The sequence below is a fragment of the Pristiophorus japonicus genome, chromosome 7, assembly GCF_044704955.1.
Source record: "Pristiophorus japonicus isolate sPriJap1 chromosome 7, sPriJap1.hap1, whole genome shotgun sequence".
In the NCBI taxonomy this organism is placed as follows: Eukaryota; Metazoa; Chordata; class Chondrichthyes; family Pristiophoridae; genus Pristiophorus; species Pristiophorus japonicus.
This window is the reverse complement of record NC_091983.1, coordinates 109405152-109432670: the sequence shown is the minus strand read 5'-3', so window position 1 is coordinate 109432670 and position 27519 is coordinate 109405152. Positions and strand designations below refer to the sequence as shown.

Genomic DNA, 27519 nt, shown 5'->3' with positions numbered 1-27519 from the left:
ATGTTTCTAGCTCACTTCGTTTACTTTTTAAAATTCCTGCCCCTTTATTCTCATTGGCCAATGTGTGTTTATAGGTATAACACAGGAAGTTGGTGCTTACTGCACAGAGACCACACAGTAAAAAGAGAACCCTCTGATAAGCACTAATGTCATGTAATTACTGAAAGCCACTTTCGTTGAAGAAGCCAAAATGGAATAACACTGTGTGAAATGTTGCATCTTTCAGCTTCAAAACATGAACCTCCACCAGCTGACAAGAAGCTTGAATTTAAAAAGGTTCATCCAGACAAAATTGACTCTGTTCTTTCAAAGACTGAAGAAAAAGGTGAGGTTTACATTCCTACTGTATGAAGGGCACATAGCTTGACTAGAAACTGAAAACTTGATTGTGTATGCGTAAAATGTGATGTAGTCAAGAATTAAATAAAGCGAAATGGCATCTTGTAACTGGTATCTGTTCTAACATTTTAGATACTTTCGATTTATGGTAGAAGAGATTCTAGATCTAGAATACTCAAAGAAATGAAGATTGAGTGCCAGACCAATCTGTTTGAAATTAAATTTCCATAGAAATCATTGTTTTGGCTCTCTGCTATAGAACATTAGTTTTTAGTTTACCAAATGAATGTTGATCTATTGTACATATCTGAACAAATCTGGTGTAAGTTATTTGAGAACTCCAAATTGTGCTGGACCAAGTTAATCTTGAGCGGCATTAAGAGTGGACATTTTATCCACGTGCTTAAACAATGGCCGCAGCTGCTGGTCCTGTTTTCTACTGCTTGGCATTCTCTACAAAACCTACCGTGGTTGCTCTACAGGCATTAGCTCAAGAAATAGGAAGGAGAAATCAGTCATGAAAATAAATAAATCAGTATTTAGTCCTTGGGAACAAATTAAAGAATGGATCCGTAAAATATTATGCAGTGTATACAGTTGGTCCCAAAAGTAATAACCTCGCACACCCATACCTTTAAATGTATATCCACTTCTCCCCTATTTTTCCCACACTGTCGCATTCCACTGCATAAAATAGATAAATCTCACTGTTCAGCTTCTCTTCTTTTGACAAGTAATTAAAAGGAAAACCTAAAGATGTTTTATAAATACGTAAAGAGCAAGGGACTAACTAAGGAAAGAGCAGGGCCTAAGAGACCAAAAAAGTAACCTATGTGAGGAGGCGGAAATGGGTATAGTTCTTAATGAATACTTTGCGTCTGGCTTCACGAGAGGGGGACGATACAGACATTGTAGTTGAAGAGTGTGAAATATTACATGGGATAAACATAGAGAGAGAGGAAGTATTAAGCGGTTTCTCATCTTTGAAAGTAGATAAATTGCCGGACCCGATGGAATATATACTCGGCTGTTGAGCAAGGAAAGGGAGGAAATAGTAGAGACTCACTGTCATTTTCCAATCCTGTCCGGCTACATGTATGGTGCCAGAGGACTGAAGAACTGTGATGATGTACCGTTGTTTAAAAAGGGAGAAAGGGATAGACCGAGTAATTACAGGCCAGTCAGCCTAACAACGGTGGTGAGCAAAGTATTGAAAGAAATTGAGGGACTGTATAAATCGTTATTTAGAATGTCATGCATTAATCAAGGACAGTCAACATAACATGGCTTTGTTAAGGGAAGGTTGTGTCTGACTAACCTTTGAGGTGACAACGAGGAGGGTTGATGAGGGTAATGCATTTGATGTAGTCTACATGGATTTTTAGCAAAGTCTTTAACAAGGTCCCTATGGTCGGTTGGTCAAAAATATAAAAGCCCATGGGATCCAAGGCGAAGTGACAAGTTGGATCCAAAATTGGCTTAGTAGTAGGAAGCAAGGGTAATGATTGATGGATGTTTTTGTGATTGGAAGACTGTTTCCAGTGGGGTTCCACAGGGCTGAGTACTTTTTGTGGTATCAATGATTTGGACTTCAATGTAGGGGGTATGATTAAGAAGTTTGCAGATGATGCACAAATTAACCGTGTGGTTGATAGTGAGGAAGATAGTTGTAGTCTGCAAGAAGTTATCAATGGGCTTGTCATGTGGGCAGGAAAGTGGCAAATGGAATTCAATCTGGAGAAGTGAGAGATAATGCATTTGGGGAGGGCTAACAGAACAAGAGAATACACAATAAATGGTAGGATACTGAACAATGTAGAGGAATAGAGGGACCTTGGCGTGCATGTCCACAGATCCCTGAAGGACGCAGGACAGGTAGATAAGGTGGTTAAGAAGGCATACGGAATACTTGCCTTTATTAGCCGAAGCATAGAAAACAAGAGCAGAGAAGTTATGCTGGAACTGTAAAACACTAGTTAGAGTACTGTGTGCAATTCTGGCCACCACATTACAGCAAATATGTGATTGCACTAGAGAGGGTACAGAGGAGATTTACAGGATGTTACCAGGGCTGGAGAATTTTAGCTATGAGAAAAGATTGGAGAGGCTGGGCTTGTTTCCTTTGGAACAAAGGAGGCTGAGGGGAGACTTAATTGAGGTGTATAAAATTATGAAGCACCTAGATACAGTGGATAGGAAGCATCTATTACCCTTAGCTGAGAGGCTAATAACCAGGGGTCATAGATTTAAAGTAATTGGTAGCAGGATTGGAGAGGAGTTGAGAAATATTTTCACCCGGAAGGCAGTGGGGATCTGGAATGCACTACCTGACATGATGGTAGAGGCAGAAACCCTCTTCATATTTAAAAAAAAAAAGGTACTTGGATGTGCACTTGAAGTGCCATAACCAGCAAGGTTACGTACACGGAACTGGAAAGTGGGATTAGGCTGAATAGCTCTTCGTTGACCGGCGCAGACACGATGGGCTGAATGGCCTCCTGTGCTGTAAATTTCTACGATTCTAAGCTGGAGCCCATTTCTCCTGGCTCTAGAGATTGTCACAGTGTTGAAGATATTGGATTCAATTTGCTTATTCATTTAAGAACATTGAGTATTTGAAAAATATGAATTTTATTCAATTCATTGGTACTTTATTTTTTCAAAAAAATACAGAAATTAATCTTGTTTCTTGTAAAACAATGATTTATATATTGCTGCATAACAGTGGAGCTTACTGTTCCAGGAGATGATTTTTCAGCTGTATACCTTCATCATAGGCAGTCCCTCGGAATCGAGGAAGACTTGCTTCCACTCTAAAAATGAGTCCTTAGGTGGCTGAACAGTCCAATACGAGAACCACAGCCCCGATCACAGGTGGGACATAGTCGTTGAGGGACTGGTTTGCCGCACTTTCTTTCTGCTGCCTGCATGCTCTCGGCGATGAGACTCGAGGTGCTCAGCGCCCTCCCGGATGCACTTCCTCCACTTAGGGCATTCTTTGGCCAGAGACTCCCAGGTTCAGTGGGGATGTTGCACTTCATCAGGAAGGCTTTGAGGATGCCCTTGTAACGTTAACTCTGCCCACCTTTGGCTCGTTTGCCATGAAGGAGTTCAGAGTAGAGCACTTGCTTTGGGAGTCTCGTGTCTGGCATGCGAACGATGTGGCCTGCCCAGCAGAGTTGATAGTGTGATCAGTGCTTCAATGCTGGGGATGTTGGTCTGGTTGAGGACGCTAATGTTGGTGCATCTGTCCTCCCAGGGGATTTGTAGGATCTTGCGGAATTATCATTGGTGCTATTTCTCCAGTGACTTGAGGTGTCTACTTATGCATGATCCATGTCTCTGAGCCATACAGGAAGGCAGGTATTACTGCAGCCCTGTCGACTATGAGCTTCGTGGCAGATTTAAGGGCCTTGTCTTCGAACACTCTTTTCCTCAGGTGGTCGAAGTCTGTACTAGCGTACTGGAGGCGGTGTTGAATCTTGTTGTCAACGTCTGCTCTTGTTGATAAGAGACTCCTGGGGTATGGGAAATGGTCCACGTTGCTGTGTGGCAGGGACAGGTTGGTGGAGGACCTTTGTCTTACGGATGTTTAATGTAAGGCCCATGCTTTCGTACGCCTCACTGAATATGTTGACTATGACATGGAGTTCAGCCTCTGTGTCCAGGCATCGTCTGCGTACTGTAGCTCGGCGATCAATGTTGGGGGGTGGTCTTGGACCTGGCCTGGAGACGACAAAGGTTCAACAGGTTACTACTGGTTGTGTAGTTTAGTTCCAATCCAGCGGGGAGCTTGTTGACTGTGAGGTGGAGCACAGCAGTGAGGAAGATTGAGAAGAGGGTTGGGGCGATGACGCAGCCCTGCTTGACCCTGGTCCGGACGTGGATTGGATCTGTGATGGATCCATTGGCAAAGATCACAGCCTGCATGTCATCGTGAAGCAGGCAGAGGATGGTGACGAACTTTTGGGGCAACCGAAACGGAGGAGGAAGCTCCATAGACCCTCGCGGTTGACCGCATCAAAGGCCTTTGTAAGGTCGAAGAAGGCCATGTACAAGGGCTGGTGCTGTTCCCTGCATTTTTCTTGCAGCTGTCACGCTGTAAAAATCATGTCCGTTGTGCCCCGTAGGAGATGAAATCTGCACTGTGACTCTGGGAGGAGCTCCTCAGCCACACGGAGAAGGCAGTTGAGGAGGACTCTAGCGACAACTTTCCCAGTGGCTGATAACAGGGAGGTTCCTCTAGTTGCTGCAGTCGGACTTGTCCCCTTTTTTTAAAGATGGTCACGATCACTGCTTCTCTGAGATCTCCCGATATGCTTTCCTCCCTCCAGATGAGAGAGATGAGGTCATGCATTCGCACCAACAGTGCCTCTCTGCCATACTTCAGTGCCTCAGTGGACATCCTTGCAATCTCTGGCTCGGATGGTGACATAGTCGAGCAGGTGCTAGTGTTTGGAGCGAGGGTGTTGCCTTGTACTTGTCCCTCTGATGGAACAAGGTGCTGGTGGTGACAGGGTCATGTTCTAGACATACCCTCTCTCTGCCAATCACGCCTGCCCAGAGAACTGTGTCCTTTCCGACCCTGGCGTTGAAGTCACCGAGGAGGATTAGTTTATCATCAGCAGGGACGCAGGACAGGGATTTTTCCCGGCTGGAGTAAAAATCCTCTTTTTGCTCTCATCTGTCGCATTGAATGTTGGGGCGTGCGCACTGATGACTGTGGCGCATTGATTCCAGGATAGGGTGAGTCGGAGAATCATGAGACGTTCGTTAACCCTGCGGGGGGCGTGGGGTAGTCTTTGAGCTGGTCGACCAGCTCGTTCTTGATGATGAAACCAACTCCGTGGAGGTGGTGTTCTTCCTCTGGTTTCCCTTTCCAGAAGAAAGTGTAACCTCCACCTTTTTCCTTGAGCTGGCCTTCCCCTGCCCACCGGGTCTTGCTTAGGGCGATGATGTCGACATTGAAGCGTCTAAGTTCCAGGGCAACTATGGCGGTGCAGCGTTCCGGCCTGTCGCTGTTGGAGTTGTCCATAAGGGTCCTGACGTTCCAGGTCCCATACTTCGTTAAAGGAGTGGAAGATGCCTGTGCGTGAGTTCTTTTAACATGGGGTGGCCATTGCACATTGGCTACCACACGGGCTTAGCTGAGCAAGGTCTTGGTCCAGTGGCAAGGGGATCCAAGAAGACTGGAGACCAGGCACTGCTATATGGGCTTAGTTGCCTATGAGGAGCTCGAACAATGTAGATTTAAGCAATCGGTAGAAATAAGTTTTTCTACTCTAATTGATTGCACATTTGCAATGGTCTAATCTAATTTGCTTAAAGTAATGTGTGGCATGGAAGGTGATGCAAAAACCAAAAGCTGCTGGTAAACCCAGAGAAGTAATGCTGCTATCATAATTATGCACTCTGCTGTGAATCTGGTCAGGAAGTGGTTTTGGCAGTACAGCATAATTATCTGGGGATCTTTTTTCATCAAGAAGTGGGTCAGAGCTTGAATGTTACATTTGCTGTATGCTCTTGAGAAACTACGTTATTTTCTATTTTTCTGAAAGAGGACAGAACAGGATTGTATAAAACAGAAAAGCTTTGTTTGCCCACTTTGTTGTGTTGTAAGTTTGAAGCACATTTCATATATCTCGTAAATCTGTTACAAGAGCCACTTTTGTGTTTTACCTAGCAATTAAATAAGGCTGTTCTATGGTATTAAACTGATCTATATTTGGTTTTCCTGACAGTTCTGAGTCAAATGAGAATGGGAGTTTTACCACATTTAATTGTGGATGCTAGTTCACAACACGCAACATTCCATATTTTAAAACTAAATTAGAACAGGAGTAGGCCATTCGGTCCCTTGAGCTTGTTCTACCATTCAATTAGATAATGGCTGATCTATATCTTGACGACCATCCAGCTGCCTTGGCTCCATATCCTTTTATATTGTCTAACAAAAATCTATTGATCTTAGATTTAACATTATTGGCCCAGAAATCCCGGTTTCAGCTTCCCGTGGGCGTTCAACTGGATTCTAGAAAAAAGAAGCGCACTTACCTGAAGCGATCCTGATCCTGAAGCCTCCACTGACTGCACGTGCACGTCAGGACATGTGCAGGGCTGGAACTGTAGTCACGTGGCTCTGGGCAGCCAAAAAAGGTAAAGTATGTTCTCATTCTTCATAATGTGAACTCCATAAGTTGGAGTTCCCATTATTGTGAATGAGAAACCCCCCTCAAACACACAACATTAATAAAAAAAAAATAGAAAAATACACTACATATTTAACATTAATTTAAATTAAAGTTATTTATATATTAGTAAAAAAAAAAATTCCAATTAAAGTTTTTTTTAAATTAAGCTTTAAAATAAATTTAACTGCGCAGGGTTTTAAAAAATAAAATGTGTATTTTAAATTTTATTTTGTATGTTTTAAAACTTTTACGCCTGTAAAGGTAGGCTATGCGCCTGCTTTTATCAGGCGCAAGAGTTTTCAGGACATCCGTTGGGCAAGATCTGGGTAAATACCACAATCTTGCTCATGTGAATGTCCTGGATGTGGGGATACGGAAGATCTGTCAAGTTCTAGCTTGACAGTTTGGAAAAGCCGGTTTTCAGCGCATGCGCATTGTGCACTGAAAACCAGCTTTTGCGATGCCTTCCTGGGTCCGTAGAGACACTGTCCAGACGCGGGAGGCCGGAATTTCAGGGCCATTAATTGAGCTAGCATCTGCTTTTTGTGGGAGGGAGTTCCACACTTCTACCACCCTTTGAGTGAAGAAGTGTTTCCTAACTTCTCTCCTGAATGGCCTGGCTCTGATTTTAAGGTTATGTTTCTCTTTAGTTATGTACCCCATCAATTCCTTTTCAAAATCCTAAAACCCGCAAACAAATCACCGTTAACCTGCTATAGTCCAGGGAATACAAGCTAGTTTATGTAATCTTTCCTCATAATCTAACCCTTGGAGCCCTGGTAAATTTTGGATGAATCTGCGTTGCACTCCTTTCCAAAACCAAATATACCTTTTCTAAGATGCGGTGCCTAGAACTGTACAAATAGTACTCCAAGTGGGATCTGACCAAGGCTCTATACAGTGAAGCATAATTTTCAGCCCCCTTGAAATAAAGGCTAATGTTCAATTATGTTTTGTATCTGTCCACTAGCTTTTAATTTTTCTATTTGGACACCTAAATCTCTCTGTTCTCTACAGTTTCTAGTTTCTCACCACTTAGAAAATATTATGATTCCTCTTTCTTGGGTCCAAAGTGGATAACCTCTACTTTGACTCTACATGCCATAGTTTAGCCCACTCACTTAATCCGTTGGCCCATTTGCAACTTTCTGCTCCGATCTGCATTGTTTACTGTTCCTCCTAATGCATTGCTATTTGATAATCACTGTAGCATTTAAAATAATCCTTCCTCGTCCTTCAGTTTTTGTGCTTTAAAATGCATGTCTTGTTTTTCCATTTGACCACACATGCGTCTATAATTTACTGATAGACAATCATTCTGTACTTCAGTGATGCCCTACATAATATCTCAAAGATGAGAAATATCAAATCATTTAGAAGAGAAATGCATAACATATAAAATCATGCTTCTGTTTGATCAGAGCAAGAATTAATTCTGCTGATTTTCAGTTGAGTAAAACATTCTGCAATCAAAACCACAATGTGTGACAATTGCAGTTTTGCAAATGCTGAAGAATTAAGCATTTACCTTTGCACTATGCTTTACTGAACATTAGACTTTAGCAAGTGTAAATGTTAAGCTTTGTCACCTCTTTGTTTCACTTGAGAGACGCCTGCTATGTTAAAATTACTTTTTTTTAAAACTTGCAATGTCTTCAAATAACATTGGAATGTATATGACTGCAAACAACCACTGTGGGCCAATTGCCAAGACTCAGTGTCTCGGAAATATGATTCGACAATACCTTTCCTATCACTCTCATTTTTATCCAGCTCCCTCTTGAGCTTTATGATGCGGTCAGCCCTCAGTGACTCCCTTGAGAGTCCATTCCAAACAGTCACCATTCTCTACCTAGTTCTTAAATCTGATCTGTTTCCACCCTCCCTCCTCTTAAGTTTAAGACTCTGTCCTCTTTTTATTGAACTGTGACTGAAACATATTGATGATTGTCTATGCCTTTTAGAATATTAAAGTTTTATAAGATTGTCTCTAAGTCTTCCCTTGTCCTGTGCAAACCTTTTCGGCTTCGACAACCTCCTCATAACTCAGATGTTTAGTCCCAGGTATCAATTTAGATGCCCTTTGCTGCATTGCCTTTCTCGTAATACAGTGACCAGAATTGTATGCAGTAATTCCAGTGGGGCTGCACTACCACTTGGAGATTTGTGCTCTATTCCTTTGACTTGTTTTTGCTGTTTCACACTAGTGACGATATCACTGAAACCATCAGCACAATGTTTCCAAATCCACTATTTTGCGTTGTATAGTTCAATGGCATTTTAGCTTGTATTGGCGGTGTTTATTTTCCAATCTCCTGACTTTGCATTTGTCCATTCTGAGATTCTGTGTACTCTCATCAGTACAGTTTCCCAGTCTATCCAAGTCTTTCTTGATTCAATCAGCCTGTTCCCTGTTGTTTATAGTCCAACCAAGTTTGGTATCATGTGCACATGTATTTCTGCTTGAAGGGGAATCCAATTGGGAGTTGGTGTTTTGATGCCAAAATTAAGGCTCTGTTAAGGACGTTGGGGGGGGGGGGTTGATTGAATTGGGGCTTGAGTTATCCTCCCTCCTTTCCCCTCTCGGCCTCTTTAGTGATTTAATCATTTATCTCAGCGCTCATTAATTAACTGCCCTCCCAAACCTCTTCCTCCATTTAAAATATCTCATCCATATTCATGGCCATCTCCTTGGCCTTGCCATCTCCCATGGCACCCCTACTCTCAATCACTGACAAGGCCATTTCCAACAAATTCCTTGTATCCTTCATCACCGATATACCCTGAAGCTTTTCCAATACTACTTCCAAGTTTTCCTCTGGAAAAACTTGCCCCCAAGTTAATATCAACTGCACTTTCACACACTCAACTGGCGAGCCATTCTGTAGCCATTGATTTGCTCTAACATCCCTCACCTTCATCTTTTGAAGACCTTGACCCGAGCAAAACCTTTATTGTTTACCACCCTGGTATGGCCCCCATCTTCAGTTCCTCAAGTCTAAGGGTGCGAACGTGAGCATAGTTGGTGTGTAACCGTGCCTTAGTCATCCATCCATCACCAGATCTGGCTGGATCACATCAAGTGCTATCCAGTTCGATTCTGCTCTGCCACTACAAAATCATCCTGGAGAGAAAGGACCAGCCCTGGCTTCTTTTCTCCACTACTAATTGTCTCCATCAATCCTTGTCTTCTGTCCCCTGCTTGCTCCACAATCATCTCCAACAAATGCAAGGAACTCTGGAATTTTCTCACCAAGATTGAGACCATTGTTTAATTGCTGCTTCTGCTGCTTTCCCACCAAGCCAGACCCCTCCATGTCCCCGCTTAATCTTGTCCATGAGCCCCACCTCCTGCTCCCCTGGCACCATAACTAACTGGCATTGTTGATGGTTCCCTCTCCTCAGGTACTGTCCACCTCTCATTCAAAACCGCAGTTATCGCCGCCTTCAAAATCCTCCTGGAGAGAAAAGACCAACCCTGGCTGCTTTTCTCCACTACTAAATGTCTCCATCAAAAAAACACTCTGAACCACGCCCCCTCCTTTCCAAAATTCTTGAACATGTTTTGCCTCCCAACATTCCCTCCGCTCCAGGTTTGGACCCCGTCAATCCGGCTTCTGCCCCTGCCACAGCACTGAAATGGCCTTAATCAATATTCTCTACGATCATGGCATATTATCCCTCCTTGTTGTCCTTGACCTCTCTGCAGCCTTTGATAGTTGATCACACCATCATCCTCCAAAACCTCTCGTCTGTTGTCCAGCTCAGAAGGAATGCCCTTCATTGGGGCACGGCATAAAGAAATATACTATTTCGATTTTTATTTTTAATACAAGGTCTCTGAACTGACAATTTCCTTGAAGAGGTGGTCTTGATCCAAGACCAGTTTAAAGCCCTGCAGAGTGTAGCTTGTATAAAGTATCAACTGCACTTCACAACTTCCCATGAGAATAAACGGCCAAATGTTCTCTGTTCTCCATCATTGACTGATCCTACAGAGTCTTTTGATTTTAAACCTTAGTCACCTCGAGAAGCAAAGTAAAGGAACACATGATGTAATGTCAACATAATGGTTCTGGGAGATAAGCAAAAATATAAATTCAAAGTTTGGACATACTTTGGTACTAAATACTCTGTTTATAGGAGGAAATAGAATTTATTGTGAATTTGGATCCTTTATTAAAGTGAGGCTTGGTTAAATTTGTTTTAATCCAGGCAAATATAGGTGGGGAGGGGGGAGGGGGGGGAAATCTGTGAAATTTCTTCCCTGTAAATGATCGAAAGTAGTCCAGGAGATCAATCTAGCCTTGGTAATGCTATGCAACACCTACCTTTTTTTTAATGAGGTGATATCTGCCACAGCCAAAAACAGTGAGAGAAAGCCAGTTCCTGCCATTTACAGAACTACGGGGTTGAAATTCGGTACTGCCATTTTGAGGCAGTGTTACTGCCTGAGTACCCCCACCACATAGTCTCTCTCTTTCCCCTTCTCCGCCCCCCCCCTCCCCGTAGTCTCTCTTCCCCCACCCCCCCCTCCCCGTAGTGTCTTTTCGCGCTCCCCTCCCCCCCCCAACCCGGTCTCTTCGCGCTCCCCTCCCCCCCCCAACCCGGTCGCTTCGCGCCCCCCACCCCTCAATCTCTCGCTCTTTCTCCCCCAATCTCTCGCTCTTTCTCCCCCAATCTCTCGCTCTTTCTCTCCCCCCACCCCCCCAATCTCTCGCTCTTTCTCTCCCCCCACCCCCCCAATCTCTCGCTCTTTCTCTTCCCCCCCCACCCCCCAATCTCTCGCTCTTTCTCTCCCCCCACCCCCCCAATCTCTCGCTCTTTCTCTTCCCCCCCCCCACCCCCCAATCTCTCGCTCTTTCTCTCCCCCCACCCCCCCCAATCTCTCGCTCCTTTTTTTCGCTCTCTGGCCCAGGCCTGCTGTGGAGGGGGGTGTGAGGGGATCTGCGGGCCAAGAGAGTTGGACCCTCACGTCATGCTTCTCGGTACCACGTGCATGTGATAATTCGAGCCGGGAGGGGGGTGGGCGGAGCTTGATAGGGCAGATCATGTCGCCTATCGGTCAAAAATGTGCAGTGTGGGGCTGGGGAGGCGGGGCACCTGTCTGTCAAAAAAAAAGTGCAGCACAAATAGTTACATTGTTTTTAAAAAAAAATAGCATAATTGAGACCTGAGACACTGTCATTGGCAGCAGACCAAGAATAGCTGTGTGTATTGCTGTCTATTGAAGGGAACCTGGTGCATTTATATTTTGCAGTGCGATGCACGGTGCTAGATCCACATGGAAGGAGATGATGCTACAATAATGTGAAAATGCCTTCACACAGTTAATCTGCTGTCCTTGCCATTTTAAACGATTAGTTTTCAACATCATAGCTAATTAAATAGTTGTCTTTTTGAGTCTTGTTATCTAATTCTCTACTTCTGCTAATTGTTCTTGAAGACCATCAACCTGTCATTCAGACCAGTTCCCAGCTCTTCACTCTACACGATTATATTTGTTGTAGGTGGATGGAGTAGTTCTGTTACAGCATAATGGCTGGAAAGAATGTGCACTGATGGATAAAACACAAGTTTCATGCATGGAGTAAAAATATGAACAGAAAATGAGAAATATAGTAAGCCGGTAACCAATGAGACCCAGTGGGAACACGGTGGATGAACAGTTAATTTACGGCAGAGTGATTGCACAATATTACTACGAACTGATTAGCTACTGAAGCAGCTGTGATGTTGAAAAATGCTGCATTGGTTTCAAACAGTCGGATTTGATTTTCTTGCACATTCATTCTCGCATGACCTGGATTGTCTGTTTCCCAACTGCTGCTGTTCAGTCTCATTGTTTGCCAAATGGTGACTTGTACTTAAAGATCTGTACCAATAATGTAATGATTTTCCTTGGAGCTGCTCCTCTGTGAACGAGGAGTAAAAACCTTATTTCAGTCTGTAGTTTTGATCATGAAGCTAAAATCTTGTAAAGAAACTGTGTGAATGGGATACTGTAAATGCACATGTGGCCCCAAGTGCATTTTCCTATCTTCTGAAAAGACAGCTGATTGACATATGAGTGAGAGGAGGCCAGTTATAAATCAATAAGCTGACTTATTTTTCACACAATATGTGAATGAACAGAGTAACAAGTAAAGTGAAATTCAACTTATTTTGTAATGCTCCTCATGGCACAGAAATTAACAAAGCAAGCCACACTCCCTGTTGGCAGGCTATGTACAGCTTTTCTGACCTATTAATTCTTAGAAACTGATCGACATTAAGCTTAAGGAAAGGACTCTCAATTCATCCCCATGTCTGATATAATTACCAGGTCTCTCAGACTGTCTGTTTCTATATGAAATTACTTAGCTGGACCTTTGAGGAATTACATCTCACAATTCTGAATCTGACCTCACATCAAAGCCATATTATAGCTTAAACCAAAAATGCATTTCAGGCCAAGTAGTTGAAAATCATGAAACATGACAGCAAGTTCATCTAGTGTGCACAATGTGTCTGAACAGTTTTCCTTGATTTGGAGCTGCTGAAGTGCATCAGAAAGGCCTATGTTGCAGAGCCAGAAGCAAAGAAAGAAATGAAGAATTAACTTGCATTTATATGCTGGTTTTCATCTACCTCGGGGTGCCCCAAAGTCTTTCACTGTCAAGTGGATTTACTTTTGTAATGCAGACAACATTTAATTTTAGAGGTGGATTTTGGTGTAAAAGACGGAAACAGGTGCAGAAGATTGTTGCTCCGTGCTCAGAAGAGGAAGTATGTCTTGTTGCCAAAGCCCCTACATGAGGACTTTGATGAAGCAGTTGATGACTAGCTTTGTTAGTAGTACTGTAATTGGATGCCAAGAGTATGAAGACAGTTAATATGTCGCCAAGTGTCATACACAAGCCCTTCGGCCATGCTAAAGGTAAATGTTGGTCAAATATTAGTTGTGGAAACCGACACTTCGGACAAACCTGGAAACTGGTACATTTACATGGCTCAGTGCCTACTATGATTGTGGTACAGAGAGGTAAGCACCTTTTGATGGTATGGAGATATGTTGCCAGAAAAATGTTAGCAATGCACTTGCATAGGCTGAGTTATGCTGCTCATCATACCACTCAGGAAGAGTTCTTGATGCCTGCTTTCCATGTAGCAAAGACTCAAGTTTGTGCTCGTCAGTGAAATGGCCTACTAGCGACTCTCTTTGGAGACAAACAGCATGAAGCTTACCAGTGCTCAGTGCTGATGAGCTCTGTGGTTTTAGTCGACTAAACTCAAGCAGTAACCTCATATACACACTTTTGGGGTCACTAAAACCAGGCTTTGACCAACCTGTGCTTGCATTCTCTCATCTTTGGATCAGAGGAATCTATCCATTTACACAGAGTGCACTATCGATCAGACAAACAAACTAACAAAAGCAAAATACTACAGATGCTGGGGAAACTGAAATAAAAACCAGAGATGCTGGTAACACTCAACAGGTCAAGTAGCATCTGTAACTCATTTCCCCAATTGCAGATTTCAGCTACCGTATATACCCGCGTATCATGCGACTTTTGAAGACCTAAATTGTAACCTAAATTTGGGGGGTCGCATGATACGCGAGATACAAAATTTGTGGGTGTGAAGTGCTGGCCAAGATTAGGCTGTTAGTCTGTTAAGCAGACCGTATCCACGCTGAATCTCGGCAGGTATCTCCTGGGCTGGATTACAGCCTCTATTGTCACTTGTACTGTATCTTTGCTGTGGTCTAGAGATCGCCACCCACAACTCCCTCTGAAGTTTGCTGCATTATTAGAGGCTTTAACAATCAAATCTCCATCTATCTCAGCCCATGCTTCTTTTACCCGCAAACACAGAGGCAAATCCGGAGCCTTCATATTCCCTCCCTTCGTAAATGATTTCTCTCCTTCCATCATCCAGTCATTCCATTTCTTTCTTATATTGTCTTTAAATGGCTTATTAATGGATACGTCAAGTGGCTGAACGACGCTAGTCAAGCCAGCTGGAATGATTGCTATATCGGTGTTCGATTCGCGAACAGCTTTCACAACAGAATCTACTCGATGTTTCATGATTCGGTTGTTAAGGTCTGTATTCGATCGTTGTTATGTGTTAGGGTACTTGTTACGTGTTGGGTACTTGTTAAACTTGTTTGAAAGCCTAGCCTAGTGGCATCTGGTATCTCAAAAAAGTGACTCGCATGATACATGAGATATATGATAAAATCATGTTTTGGGGACGAAAATTTAGGGGTCGCATGATACGTGAGATCGTAGGATACGCGAGTATATACGGTAATTCATTTTGAGAATCCCTGGCTACTTTGTCTCGACTAACACTTTCTCTGCTCAACACCCCCCCCCCCCCCCCCAGCCAGCCCACTAAGTTTAGTATCATCTCTAAAGTTGATCAATGTGTATTGGGTTTCTGCATTTAGGTTAGAGTGTATGAGGTTACTGCTAGAGTAGGGGCTCTAGCGGTATACACTGGGGCTCTGCTCAGTACTTCTCTTCTCTTCTTCACTCTCCTCTTCTTTCCCCCCCCCCCCCCAACATCTACATCATTCTCCTAATAAGTACCCACTGTTTTCTTTCCTTCAGCCAATTCCTTAACCACACCCAAGTTTTAGAAAAATAGATGCAGGAGTAGGCCATTCGGCCCTTCGAGCCTGCACCGCCATTCAATAAGATCATGGCTGATCATTCCCTCAGTACCCCTTTCCTGCTTTCTCTCCATACCCTTTGATCCCCTTAGCTGTAAGGGCCAAATCTAACTCCCTCTTGAGTATATCCAATGAACTGGCATCAACAACTCTCTGCGGCAGGGAATTCCACAGGTTAACAACTCTCTGAGTAAAGAAGTTTCTCCTCATCTCAGTCTGAAATGGCCTACCCCTTATTCTAAGACTATGTACCCTGGTTCTGGACTTCCCCAACATCGGGAACATTCTTCCTGCATCTAACCTGTCCAGTCCTGTCAGAAACTTGTATGTTTCGATGAGATCCCCTCTTGTCCTTCTAAACTCCAGTGAATAAAGGCCCAGTTGATCCAGTCTCTCTAATGACAGTCCAGCCAGCCCTGGAATCAGTCTGGTGAACCTTCGCTGCACTCCCTCAATAGCAAGAACGTCCTTCCTCAGACTAGGAGACCAAAACTGAACACCATATTCCACGTGAGGCCTCACTAAGGCTCTGTACAACTGCAGTAAAACCTCCCTGCTTCTATATTCAAATCCCCCAGCTATGAAGGCCAACATACCATTTGCCACCTTCACCGCCTGCTGTACCTGCGTTCCCACTTTCAGTGACTGATGAACCATGACACCCAGGTCTCATTGCACCTCCCCTTTTCCTAGTCTGCCGCCATTCAGATAATATTCTGCCTTCGTGTTTTTGCCCCCAAAATGGATAACCTCACATTTATCCACATTATATTGCATTTGCCATGCATTTGCCCACTCACCTAACCTGTCCAAGTCACCCTGCAGCCTCTTGGCATCCTCCTCACAGCTCAAGCCGTCACCCAGTTTATTGTCATCTGCAAACTTGGAGATATTACACTCTATTCCTTCATCCAAATCGTTAATGTATATTGTAAAGAGCTGGGGTCCCAGCACTGAGCCCTGCGGAGCTCCACTAGTCACTGCCTGCCATTCTGAAAAGGACCCGTTTACCCCGACTCTCTGCTTCCTATCTGCCAACCAGTTCCCTATCCACGTCATGAGATTACCTCCAATACCATGTGCTTTGACTTTGCACAACAATCTTTTTTGTGCGGTACCTTGTCAAAAGCCTTCTGAAAATCCAAATACACCACATCCACTGGTTCTCCCTTGTCCATTCTGCTAGTTACATCCTCAAAAAATTTCAGAAGATACGTCAAGCATGATTTCCCTTTCATAAATCCATGCTGACTTGATCCGATCCTGTCACCGCTTTCCAAATGTGCTGCTATTTCGCCCTTCATGATCGATTCCAACATTTTCCCCACTACTGATGTCAAGCTGACTGGTCTATAATTACCCGCTTTCTCTCTCCCTCCTTTTTTTAAAAAGTGGTGTTACATTAGCTACCCTCCAGTCCATGGGAACTGATCCAGAGTCGATAAACTGTTGGAAAATGATCACCAATGCATCCACTATTTCTCGGACCACTTAGTCTGCATCCCAGAGTGCTCAAATATCAGGCCCCGGGGATTTATCGGCCTTCAATCCCCTCAATTTCCCTAACACAATTTCCCGCCTAATAAGGATATCTTTCAGTTCCTCCTTCTCACTAGACCCACTGTCCCCTTCGGAAGGTTATTTGTATCTTCCTTCGTGAAGACAGAACCGAAGTATTGGTTCAATTGGTATGCCATTTCTTTGTTCCCCATTATAATTTCACCTGAATCTGACTGCAAGGGACCTACGTTTGTCTTTACTAATCTTTTTCTCTTCACATATTTATAGAAGCTTTTGCAGTCAGTTTTTATATTCCCTGCAAGCTTCAGCTCGTACTCTATTTTCCCCCTCTTAATTAAACCCTTAGTCCTTCTCTGTTGAATTCTAAATTTCTCCCAGTCCTCAGGTTTGTTGCTTTTTCCTTGGCTTTAACACTATCCTTAATTTCCTTTGTTAGCCATGGTTGAGCCACCTTCCCAGTTTTATTTTTACTCCAGACAGGGATGTACATTTGCTGAAGTTCATCCATGTGATCTTTAAATGTTTGCCATTGCTTATCCACCGTCAACCCTTTTAGTATCGTTTGCCAGTCTATTCCAGCCAATTCACACCTCATACCGTCAAAGTTACCTTTCCTTAAGTTCAGGACCTTAGTTTCCAAATTAACTTTGTCACTCTCCATCTTAATAAGGAATTCTACCATATTATGGTCACTTTTCCCCAAGGGGCCTCGCACAACAAGATTGCTAATTAGTCCCTTCTCATTACACAATACCCAGTCTAGGATGGCCAGCTCCCTGGTTGGTTCCGCGACACATTGATCTCGAAAACCATTCCTAATACACTCCAGGAAATCCTCCTCCACCGCATTGCTACCAGTTACTTTGAATTTGCATAGCTTTCAGTTTCAGCTGCAGCCTTTCATGAAGAATTTCATCAAAGACTTATTGGAAATCTAAATATGCACTTCAAAACTTTTCACTGTTCACTTTGGCTGTTGCTTCTTGAAAAATATTTATTAAACAGGATTGTCTCCTAAAACCAAGTTGGCTTTTAGTCATTTGATTGTTCTCGGATCGGTACTTCTGAAGTTTGCTTCCGATGATCAGTTCCTTTACTTTAATAGATATTAATAAATCTATAGTTTCCCAAATTAGATTTGCTCCCTTTCTAGAATGTGGTGGTAACTTCCAATCTTACATTGACTCTCTTGTGATTGTTAACACTTCACAAATTACATCCCTAGTCTATCCAGATATGCTGGGCAAGATGATATCCTGTTATTTGGGCCCTGTATGCCAGTTTAGAACCTTTGTCATTGCCTTGCGTCTGCTTGGGTTACATCACATTAGGGGAAGTTGCTATAGTCTTGAAAACTTGAAGGGATATTAAGTTAGTATGCTAACTGTTCTCTGCTCATTCTCCATTTTATCATCATTGGTATCCTTTTTAAAGTTCTCTCCTTTACCCTAACTGTCTCTTGCTGTCATTGTACTGAAAGAACTTCTTGCTGTTGTTTAAAATCTACAGCTATTGCTATTGTCTGTTCCCCTCTCTGCTCTACTAATTACTCTTTCGATATACTTCTGAAACAGCTTGTAATCTTTTCAGTAGACCTCCTCTCACCTCCCAGCAGGCCTTGTGATCTAATGTTTTTCAATTTTGAAAGAGCCTATTTTAGTACTCTTGGATATTTAGCCTGTATTTTCCTCAGTATTGCTTTGGAGGTAATCGACTTGAATTATCCTCAATTAATAAATTTCTCCCAGTCAACATGTTTCACCATTGGCTCAACAGTAGCACTCTCGCTTCCTGAGTCCAAGTCGTGGGTTCAGGCCCAATTCCAAGATTTGAGCACATAATCTGGGCTGACACTTCAGTGTCCTCTTTCAGATGAGATGTTGAAGTGAGGCCCCATCTACCCTCTTGGGTGGATGTAAAAGATGCTATGGCACGATTTGAAGAAGGGCAGCGGAGTATTCCCACTGTCCTGATTAACATCAATAAAATCGGATTACCTGGTTTATTTGCGGGACCTTGCTATGTCCAAATTGGCTGCCATATTTCCCTGTTTTACAACACTTCAACAAAAGCAGTTAATTGGCTTTGGGACATCCTGAGGTTGTGAAATTTGTTTGTCATTCTAACTATAATAATGTTAATTAATTCTTCTGTGTAGAATGTTAATACATTTTGAAGCTTTTCTTAAATGTTTATGGCTGTACAAGAGAGTGGAAGTGTGAAAAGTTAGCTTTAAATAAGCTCACCGAGTTGTTTTTTATCAGCAGTTGGTGTTGTTGAAATAAATAATTCAAACATTAACTAAGCTGGTGGCTAATTGCAGCTCAACTATGTGGACTGGTTTGGTGGGGAGAGGTAGAAATAAATCAAAATTTGTAAGTTTACGGATTTGTCTTGGGGGAAAAATACATAGTTGCATATTTCCTGGTATCTTGATCTTTAATTGAATCAGATAACAAGAAATTGAATTGCGGCTAAACAGAGATAAAATTTATGCAATCTTTATTTTTCTCTCCTCACAGATGATCAGAAGTCAGCTAAACCAGCAGCCCCAATGGTACCGCCCAAAAAACCCAACCTCCCGATGAAGGGTCATCCTTTCAGGGCATCCATTCCCCCCAAACGACCGGAGAAACCCTCTGTGCCTCCACCTTTACCCAAGTAAGATTTTGTTTTTTGAGATTCGTATGCGCTATTCATTGTGGATATACTTGTGGGCTCAAGAAATTAGCAATAAAAGTACATTATCATAAATGAAGAAATGTATTCGTTGTATTGTAAAATTTTTTTTGGTGCTTTGGGTGGTGTATTTCCAGAAACAGAATTCCATAATTCTGATCTCGGCAATGAAGTTGGGAAGGACCTGCAATCATGGGCATTATATTTTCCCACTTGGAAGGGCGTGACACTAACTAAATCTTTTACATAGGATCAAAAAATTAGACAGCACAAAAACCGTTCACTCCACCAATCATATCTGTGCCAATGCATTTCTGCACATGAGCCACCTAGTCTAATCCCACTTTTTAAATATTCTCCTTTTTCAAGCAACTACCTTTTTAAAAATAATTTATGGAATATAGGGAAAGATACAGAAGAGCAAATTTGCAGGGAAATTAGAGAGGTGCAAGAACTATGGGGGCCGAAATTGCCCTCCGCCTAAAACGGGGCGCAACTACTGTTTTCGAAGGGTTCTGTCCGTCCCAATGCATGGGGCAGACAATCCGAAGAAATTCAGATCTTGGTTTTTTTTGGGAGCAGAGCGGAAGTAGTCTCATCATCGGGGCAGAAGTGAGGTTGGATCGGCGTAGCCGCCACTAGCGGGGCGGAAGGATTGGAGTGGCTGACGCTCCAAGTCATCAGCGCCGGCGCGTCACAATGTCCCTCCCCAAGAGGGGGTGCTAGGCTGCCTGTTGGCGGCCCTGCCAAACCCACGGGCATAATTGTCGGCCTGACCTGGCAGTCGGCCAACAAGAAAAAATAAAATGGAGTGGCCGACAGTGTTACCTCCCCTTTAAGGGCAGCAGCACCACCCAGCCACAGAAAGGTACTGACAACCGTCAGTGGTGCCGACTGACAGCGGCGCTGCTCCTGCGGGGCAATTTTCAAAAGGGGCAATTTCCCCGGGGGCAATTTCGGGAAGGGGTCACTGCCGGTCTGTTGGGGGTCGGTGTGTGCACGACTCGATGGGAAAACGGGCGGGGTGGTCCCCTACACCGCTCCAAAACTGAAGGAAGGCAATATCTAAAATGGCGGCCCCTCCCCGGAGACTCGGCGGCCTGTCCGTGCTGACCACGGGCCTTATAGAAAAGAGCAGGTTCGTCCCCATAGAGTAGTGATAATGGGGGACTTCAATTATCTTAACATAGATTGGGACAGTGATCGTGTAAAGGGCAGAGAGTGGGAAGAATTTCTGAAGTGTGTTCAGGAGAACTTGATCAATGCTTCTGGTCCAACAAGAAAAGAAGCATTGCTTCTGAGGAATGAGATGGAACAAGTGTCAATAGGGGAATATTTAGGGAACGGTGCTCATAGTATCATAGGGTTTAGATTAGCTATGGAAAAGGACAGGTAGCCATCCGGAGTAAAAATAATTAATTGGAGGAAAGCAAATTTCAGTGGGTTGAGAATGGATCAGGTTTGGGTAATTAGAGATGGGCAATAAATGCTGGCCTTGCCACATCCCAGGAACTAATTTTAAAAAAAATTGAATCAAAGATTGGCAAGCAAAACTGCAACAGATTCCGGGGATGAGGGGGTTGACTTATGGGGAAAGGTCATAAGAACATAACAATTAGGAACAGGAGTAGGCCATCTAGCCCCTCGAGCCTGCTCCGCCATTCAACAAGATCATGGCTGATCTGGCCGTGGACTCAGCTCCACTTACCCGCCCGCTCCCCGTAACCCTTAATTCCCTTATTGGTTAAAAATCTATCTATCTGTGATTTGAATACATTCAATGAGCCAGCCTCAACTGTTTCCTTGAGCAGAGAATTCCACAGATTCACAACCCTCTGGGAGAAGAAATTCCCTCTCAACTCGGTTTTAAATTGGCTCTCCCGTATTTTGAGGTTGTGCCCCCTAGTTCTAGTCTCACTGACCAGTGGAAACAACCTCTCTGCCTCTATCTTGTCTATCCTTTTCATTATTTTAAATGTTTCTATAAGATCACCCCTCATCCTTCTGAACTCCAACGAGTAAAGACCCAGTCTACTTAATCTATCATCATAAGGTAACCCCCTCATCTCCGGAATCAGCCTAGTGAATTGTCTCTATACCCCCTCCAAAGCTAGTATATCCTTCCTTAAGTAAGGTGACCAAAACTGCACGCAGTACTCCAGGTGCGGCCTCACCAATACCCTATACAGTTGCAGAAGGACCTCCCTGCTTTTGTACTCCATCCCTCTCGCAATGAAGGCCAACATTCCATTCGCCTTCCTGATTACCTTCAAACTAACTTTTTGGGGTTCATGCACAAGGACCCCCAGGTCCCTCTGCACCGGAACATGTTGTAATTTCTCCCCATTCAAATAATATTCCCTTTTACTGTTTTTTTTTCCCAAGGTGGATGACCTCACACTTTCCGACATTGTATTCCATCTGCCAAACCTTAGCCCATTCGCTTAACCTATCTAAATCTCTTTGCAGCCTCTCTGTGTCCTCTACACAACCCGCTTTCCCACTAATCTTTGTGTCATCTGCAAATTTTGTTACACTACACTCTCTCCCCTCTTCCAGGTCATCTATGTATATTGTAAACCGTTGTGGTCCCAGCACCGATCCCTGTGGCACACCACTAACCACCGTCGAGTAGGTTGGGCCTCTACTCATTGGAATTCAGAAGAATGAGAGGTGATCTTATCGAAACGTATAAGATTGAGGGGGCTTGACAAGGTGGATGCAGAGAGGATGTTTTCACTGATGGGGGAGACTAGAACTAGAGGGCATGATCTTAGAATAATGTAATTATGAGGAGATGAGGAGAAATTTCTTCTCTCAGATGGTTGTAAATCTGTGGAATTCACTGCCTCAGAGAGCTGTGGAAGCTGGGACATTGAATAAATTTAAGACTGAAATAGACAGTTTATCTTAACCGAGAAGGGGTTATGGGAAGTGGGGCTGAGTCCATGATCAGATCAGCCATGATTTTATTGAATGATGGAGCAGGCTCCTGTTCCTATTTCTTATGTTTTCAATCTTCTTCTGGAACAATGGGTTGCCTTTGAAGAGATGATTCGGGTACAGTCAAGGTAGGGCAACTAAAGCCAGAGCTCCCTGGATGACGAAAGAGATAGAGAGTAAGATGAAGCAGAAAAACAGCATGTATGACAGATGGCAGGTTGAGAATACAAGTGAGAATCAGGCTCTATATAGAAAGTTCGGAGGAGAAGTGAAAAAGAAAATAAGAGGGGCAAAGAGATAGTATGAGAATAGATTGGCAGCTAACATAAAAGGGAATCCAAAAGTCTTCTATAGTAAAAGGATAGTAAGAGGAGGAGTGGGGCTGATCAGAGTCCAAAAAGGAGACCTACACATGGAGGCAGAGAGCATGGCTGAGGTACTAAATAAATATTTTGCATCTCTTTACCAAGGAAGAAGATGCTGCCAAAATCAGTGAAAGAGGAAGTAGTGGAGAGACTGGATGAGATTTAAAAAATAGATGAGGAGGTACTAGAAAGGCTGGCAGGACTTAAAAGTTGATAAGTCACCAGGACTGGATGGGATGCATCCTAGGATGCTGAGGGAAGTTGAAGAGGAAATTGCGGAGGTACTGGCCATTATCTTCCAATCCTCTTTAGATACGAGGTTGATGCCAGAGGACTGGAGAATTGCAAATGCTACACGCTTGTTCAAAAATGGGTGTAAAGATAAGCCCAGGAACTACAGGCCAGTCAGTTGAGCCTCGGTAGTGGGGAAGCTTTTAGAAACGATAATCAGGGACAAAGTTAAGTCATTTGGACAAGTGTGGATTAATTTAGCAAAGCCAGCACAGATTTGTTAAAGGCAGATTGTGTTTAACCAACTGGATCGAGTTTTTTGATAAGGTTGACGAGGGCAATGTGGTTGATGTGTACATGGACTTCGAAAAGGCGCTTGATGAAGTGCCACATAATAGGCTTTCCAGCAAAGTTGAAGCCCATGGAATAAAAGGGACATGTATACGGAATTGGCTATGTGACAGGAAACATAGTAATGGTGAACAGTTTTTCAGACAAAGGTATAGAGTGGTGTTCCCCAGGGGTCGGTACCTACAGGTTGAACATTCGGAAACATCGAGACCGAGGCCATTTCGGATTCCGGGTATTTCCGGATTTTGGGACGTCTTTGCCTGGGCCGAGGTAGGTGGGGTCGGGCAGCCAAGGTCGGTGGGAGGCGGGGGGAGCGAGGTCGGGCCCCCGAGCCGGGGCGGGGAGGGAAGGAAGGGGCGGGAGTCCGGATTTCGGAACATTTTCCGGCTTCCGGACGACCCCGCCAAGGAGCGGCCCGGTCTCTGGATTCTGGAACATTCCAAATTTTGGAACTCCGGATTTCGGACACTCAACCTGTACTGCTTTTCTTGATTTTTATTAATGATTTGGACTTGGGTGTACAGGGTACAATTTCAAAATTTGCAGTTGACACAAAACTTGGAAGTATAGTGATCAGTGAGAAGGATAGTGATAGACATTGAGAAGACATAGAAAGGCTGGTGAAATGGGCGGAATAGTGGCAGATGAAATTTAACGCAGAAAAGTGCGAAATACAATTTAATCGGGAGAATGAGAAGAGCCAATATAAACTAAAGGGTGCAAATCCAAAGTGGGTGCATGAACCGAGTGATCTGGGATTATATGTGCACAAATCGTTGAAGGTGGCAGGGCAGATTGAGAAAAGCGGTTTAAAAAAGCATACGGGATCCTGGGCTTCATAAATAGAGGTTTTACGCAGCTAGTGGTCTGGAATGCACTGCCTGAAGGGGTGATGGAGGCAGACTCCATTGTGGCTTTCAAAAGGGAATTGGTTAAATACCTGAAGAAAAATAATTTGTAGAGCTATGGGGAAAGGGCAGTGGGGTGGGACTCGCTGAAGTGCTCTTGCAGAGAGCTGACACAGGCTCGATGGACCGAATGGACTCTTGCTGTGCTGTAACCATTCTATGATTCTACGACTGGTACAAGTCCAATATTACCTACATTGGTATTTTATCCCTGTACATAAAATGCTAAGAATTCAGTTTGCCTTTTTTATGTTTGCTATTTTGCACTGCCACCTTTAATGACCCATGTATCTGTACACTAAGTTCCTTCTGCTCCATTTAAAATCATGATGTTTTGTGTGCACTTTCTTTCCCTATTTGCAAAATTTACTGCTTCACATTTTTCGACATTGAACTAATATTGACATCCATCTGCTACCCTGTCACAATTTGCCATACCTGCCAATGTGATGCCTTCAGGTTCCCTCAATTCCTAAATCCAGATCATAAATATAAAATGAGTGAATCTCCTGTGGCATTGCAGTGTGACGCACAGCTGTGTGCCATTAAAATAAGTTGTTTTGAAAAATAGGAGGAAAAAGTTGCCCATGGGAGATGTTTGTGCCTGACCGTAACTAATTCCCTTTCTTCCATCTCCCTTCGATTTGTTTGGTAGATGTGCGTCACACTACACTGAGTGATGGGTCCTGCAATATTAGGGCCTTGCCTGTTGCAAAATTAACTTTAAAAGTTTTGTGTAGGTGCCATTGGTGAACTGAAATCCATTTTTTACCACCAGTGATCTGTACTATGGGTCCAAATTTCCCCAACACCTTTTTCTGGCGCACTCATCCAAGGTGCGCCGCTTTTGTCCGCCTCCAAGCGCGCCGGAAATCTTCCTCCCGATTCTGGCCGCTCCTCAGCCTCTCCTCGGTGGTGGCGTAGCGTGGCCAGTCGATTGAGGGTGGAGCTAGAGTGTGCATGCATGTGCTGGAGCTCCTGGCAGCCCAAATCTGTTCGACGCTCTGCAGGCTGTGTGGGAAGGGTCGAAGCACGCTGTCCCTAGCCCTGGCTGAATGGGCTCCCTCATCGGCGGCCCGCTGCCTTCCCTAAGGAAGGACTTCTATTTTTTATTATTTATTGATTGCTTATTACTTTGATCTTGGTGCTTTAGGTGCAGGGTTCCTTCTATTTTTTTATTAATTAACTAATAGCTTATTACTTTTTGTGTTTTGTTTAGTTCTTGGTGCAAATGTACTGCTTTGTTTCGTGCTTGGTGCTTTAAATGTATTTATGCTGCTTTAATGTTGTTGTGAAGGTGTTTAGTGCTTTGCAAGGTCCCGCCCCCCCACCCCTGCCATCACTGGCTGCCTGTGCTGATTCCTTAATTCACCGCAGGGTTTTTCAGAACGTACACTGCCCTAAGTTAATTTGGAGTAAGTTTTAGTTGGTAAACTTGCTTAAATGGCCAAAACAGGCAGAAGTGGCTAGTAACGCCCCCTTTTTGAAAAAAAACTGAGACTTAAAAAAAAAGCCTAATTAACTCAACTTACATTGGAGCAACTTAAATGGGGATAATTGCGATGTTTTTTTTTAAGTTGCTCCAAAAAAATCTAGTTGCTCAAAAAAAACGGAGCAACTCCTGGGGAAACTGGGGCCCGGGAAGGCATGCTTCCTTCCCCAGTTGGGGAAATTAAGACTAATTATAGCTCCCTAACCACTTTGACTGGAATCAATTAATTTAGAACACAAGAACATAAGAAATAGAAGCAGGAGTAGGCACTTAACGCAAGAAAACATCAAACTTGGGAATTATCATGCCTGTATGGTTCAGTAGCTAACCATATGGTACATTTATGTACTGAGGCATCGAGAGTTCCATTCTCAAATATTTGCTTTTAAAACGGTGTCAGTTGTTTTGCACTTGAGATGCAGTTACCAACTACTTATGACAGATGAGAAGACATTTTTGTTAAAAGAATACTTCAGGATAAGGCCCTTCACTGAATGCAATGGGCAGTGGGGGATTGTGGAAGTTAAAGGTTATTCTCTCAACAATCCAGCCTTGCAATGTTAAGAAGGTAGCAGGCTCAACAGGATACAAGTTGGGATATTTTCTGATACTCAAGGAAGAAGCCCATTTAGATCTTAATCTTGCAGTTTACATTCCTTTTAAAATTACAACATAGTAACGGTGTTAATTGCAAGTAATTTTAAAGATTGGAAGAGTAAAAAGGAGATTGACTCGGAACATATATTTACTGATATTATGTAACTGTAGCAGTTGCATTTAGGAGATGTACAAAATGTGATAATTTCTTTACAGATCGTGTTTGTCCTGGCTGTGTATAAAAAAAGCTCCACTCAGATATAGTAGTATTCCCACACCAGTTGTATAGCTTACAAACACTGACGAGACTCGTGTGAAGAATGACTACTTAGTTGAGATACTGTGGAGCTGTGAAATTGTATGCCAGCACCTATCGCTGCCTTCAGAACAAAAAGGAGAAAAAAATCACTAATGTACCAGTGTTTCCACATTTATTTGTGTGGAGAAATGCAACAGCGTTACAAAACTTGTCGTGAAATATAGTTTTATCCACAGCCTTGTCGATTTGCAGAGATAAGTTATAGTTCATCCAAATACATAGATTGTACCCTGTAGTATTTGGTTGTGTGGATATAACCTTGAGAATAATTGATTTAAAAAAAAAAGACTAATTGATCTGCAGATTTCAGATTGTACACAAACTGTGGTAAAGTGGATGATTCTTGGTTACTTCCCATAATTGAGGGGAGCTTTATTTTCCCCTCTGTCCTCCACTGTGGTGGTTAAAAGAAATTGGCAGGTTGATTGAAAGCCCCTAAATTAATTTATACCAGTAATTGCTCTGCCTCTCCTCACCCGCTTGCCTCCATCTTCACCAGCAGCATTGTCCTCTATTACTTCTGCCAGCTTAATCAGTTGGCGCAACAAACAACTGATCTGCCAGCTCATGGGTTCTCCCACGTAACAGCCTGTATCTCCAGTCTATCACAGAAGCAAGAGAGTGAGAAACAAAGTCCTCCAGCTCCAGAAGTGTGAGCTAAAATCAATATATGGTCACCTCCAGAAATCCTGTCTGCAGCTGCCCGAGTGCTGATCTCAGCAGTCCTGCTAATTTCAAAATCAATACAATCAGGCTCTGTATTGATTTTAAAGTTGGTAGCTCAGTTCTGATCAGTGCTGCAGAGTTCAGCAGGACAGCAGGCAGGGAATTGAGAATTCCTTTAACTGGAAGTTGCAATTGGTGTTGGGTAGTGTTTTTTGCTAATTCTCTCGGATTATTGGCAGGTCTAATGAATGA

The 27519-nt window shown here is 43.3% G+C and overlaps 1 protein-coding gene across 6 annotated transcripts in view; it reads left to right on the top strand.

Moving 5' to 3' along the window:
- cd2ap (CD2-associated protein) overlaps positions 1-27519 on the top strand; it is a 249038-nt gene that overhangs the window by 193189 nt on the left and 28330 nt on the right. For all 6 annotated transcript variants that reach the window (XM_070885236.1, XM_070885237.1, XM_070885240.1 and 3 more), the window contains 2 exons: positions 227-325; positions 19239-19377. In XM_070885236.1, the coding sequence (XP_070741337.1) occupies positions 227-325; positions 19239-19377 (238 nt within the window). The remainder of the gene's footprint in view (positions 1-226; positions 326-19238; positions 19378-27519) is intronic.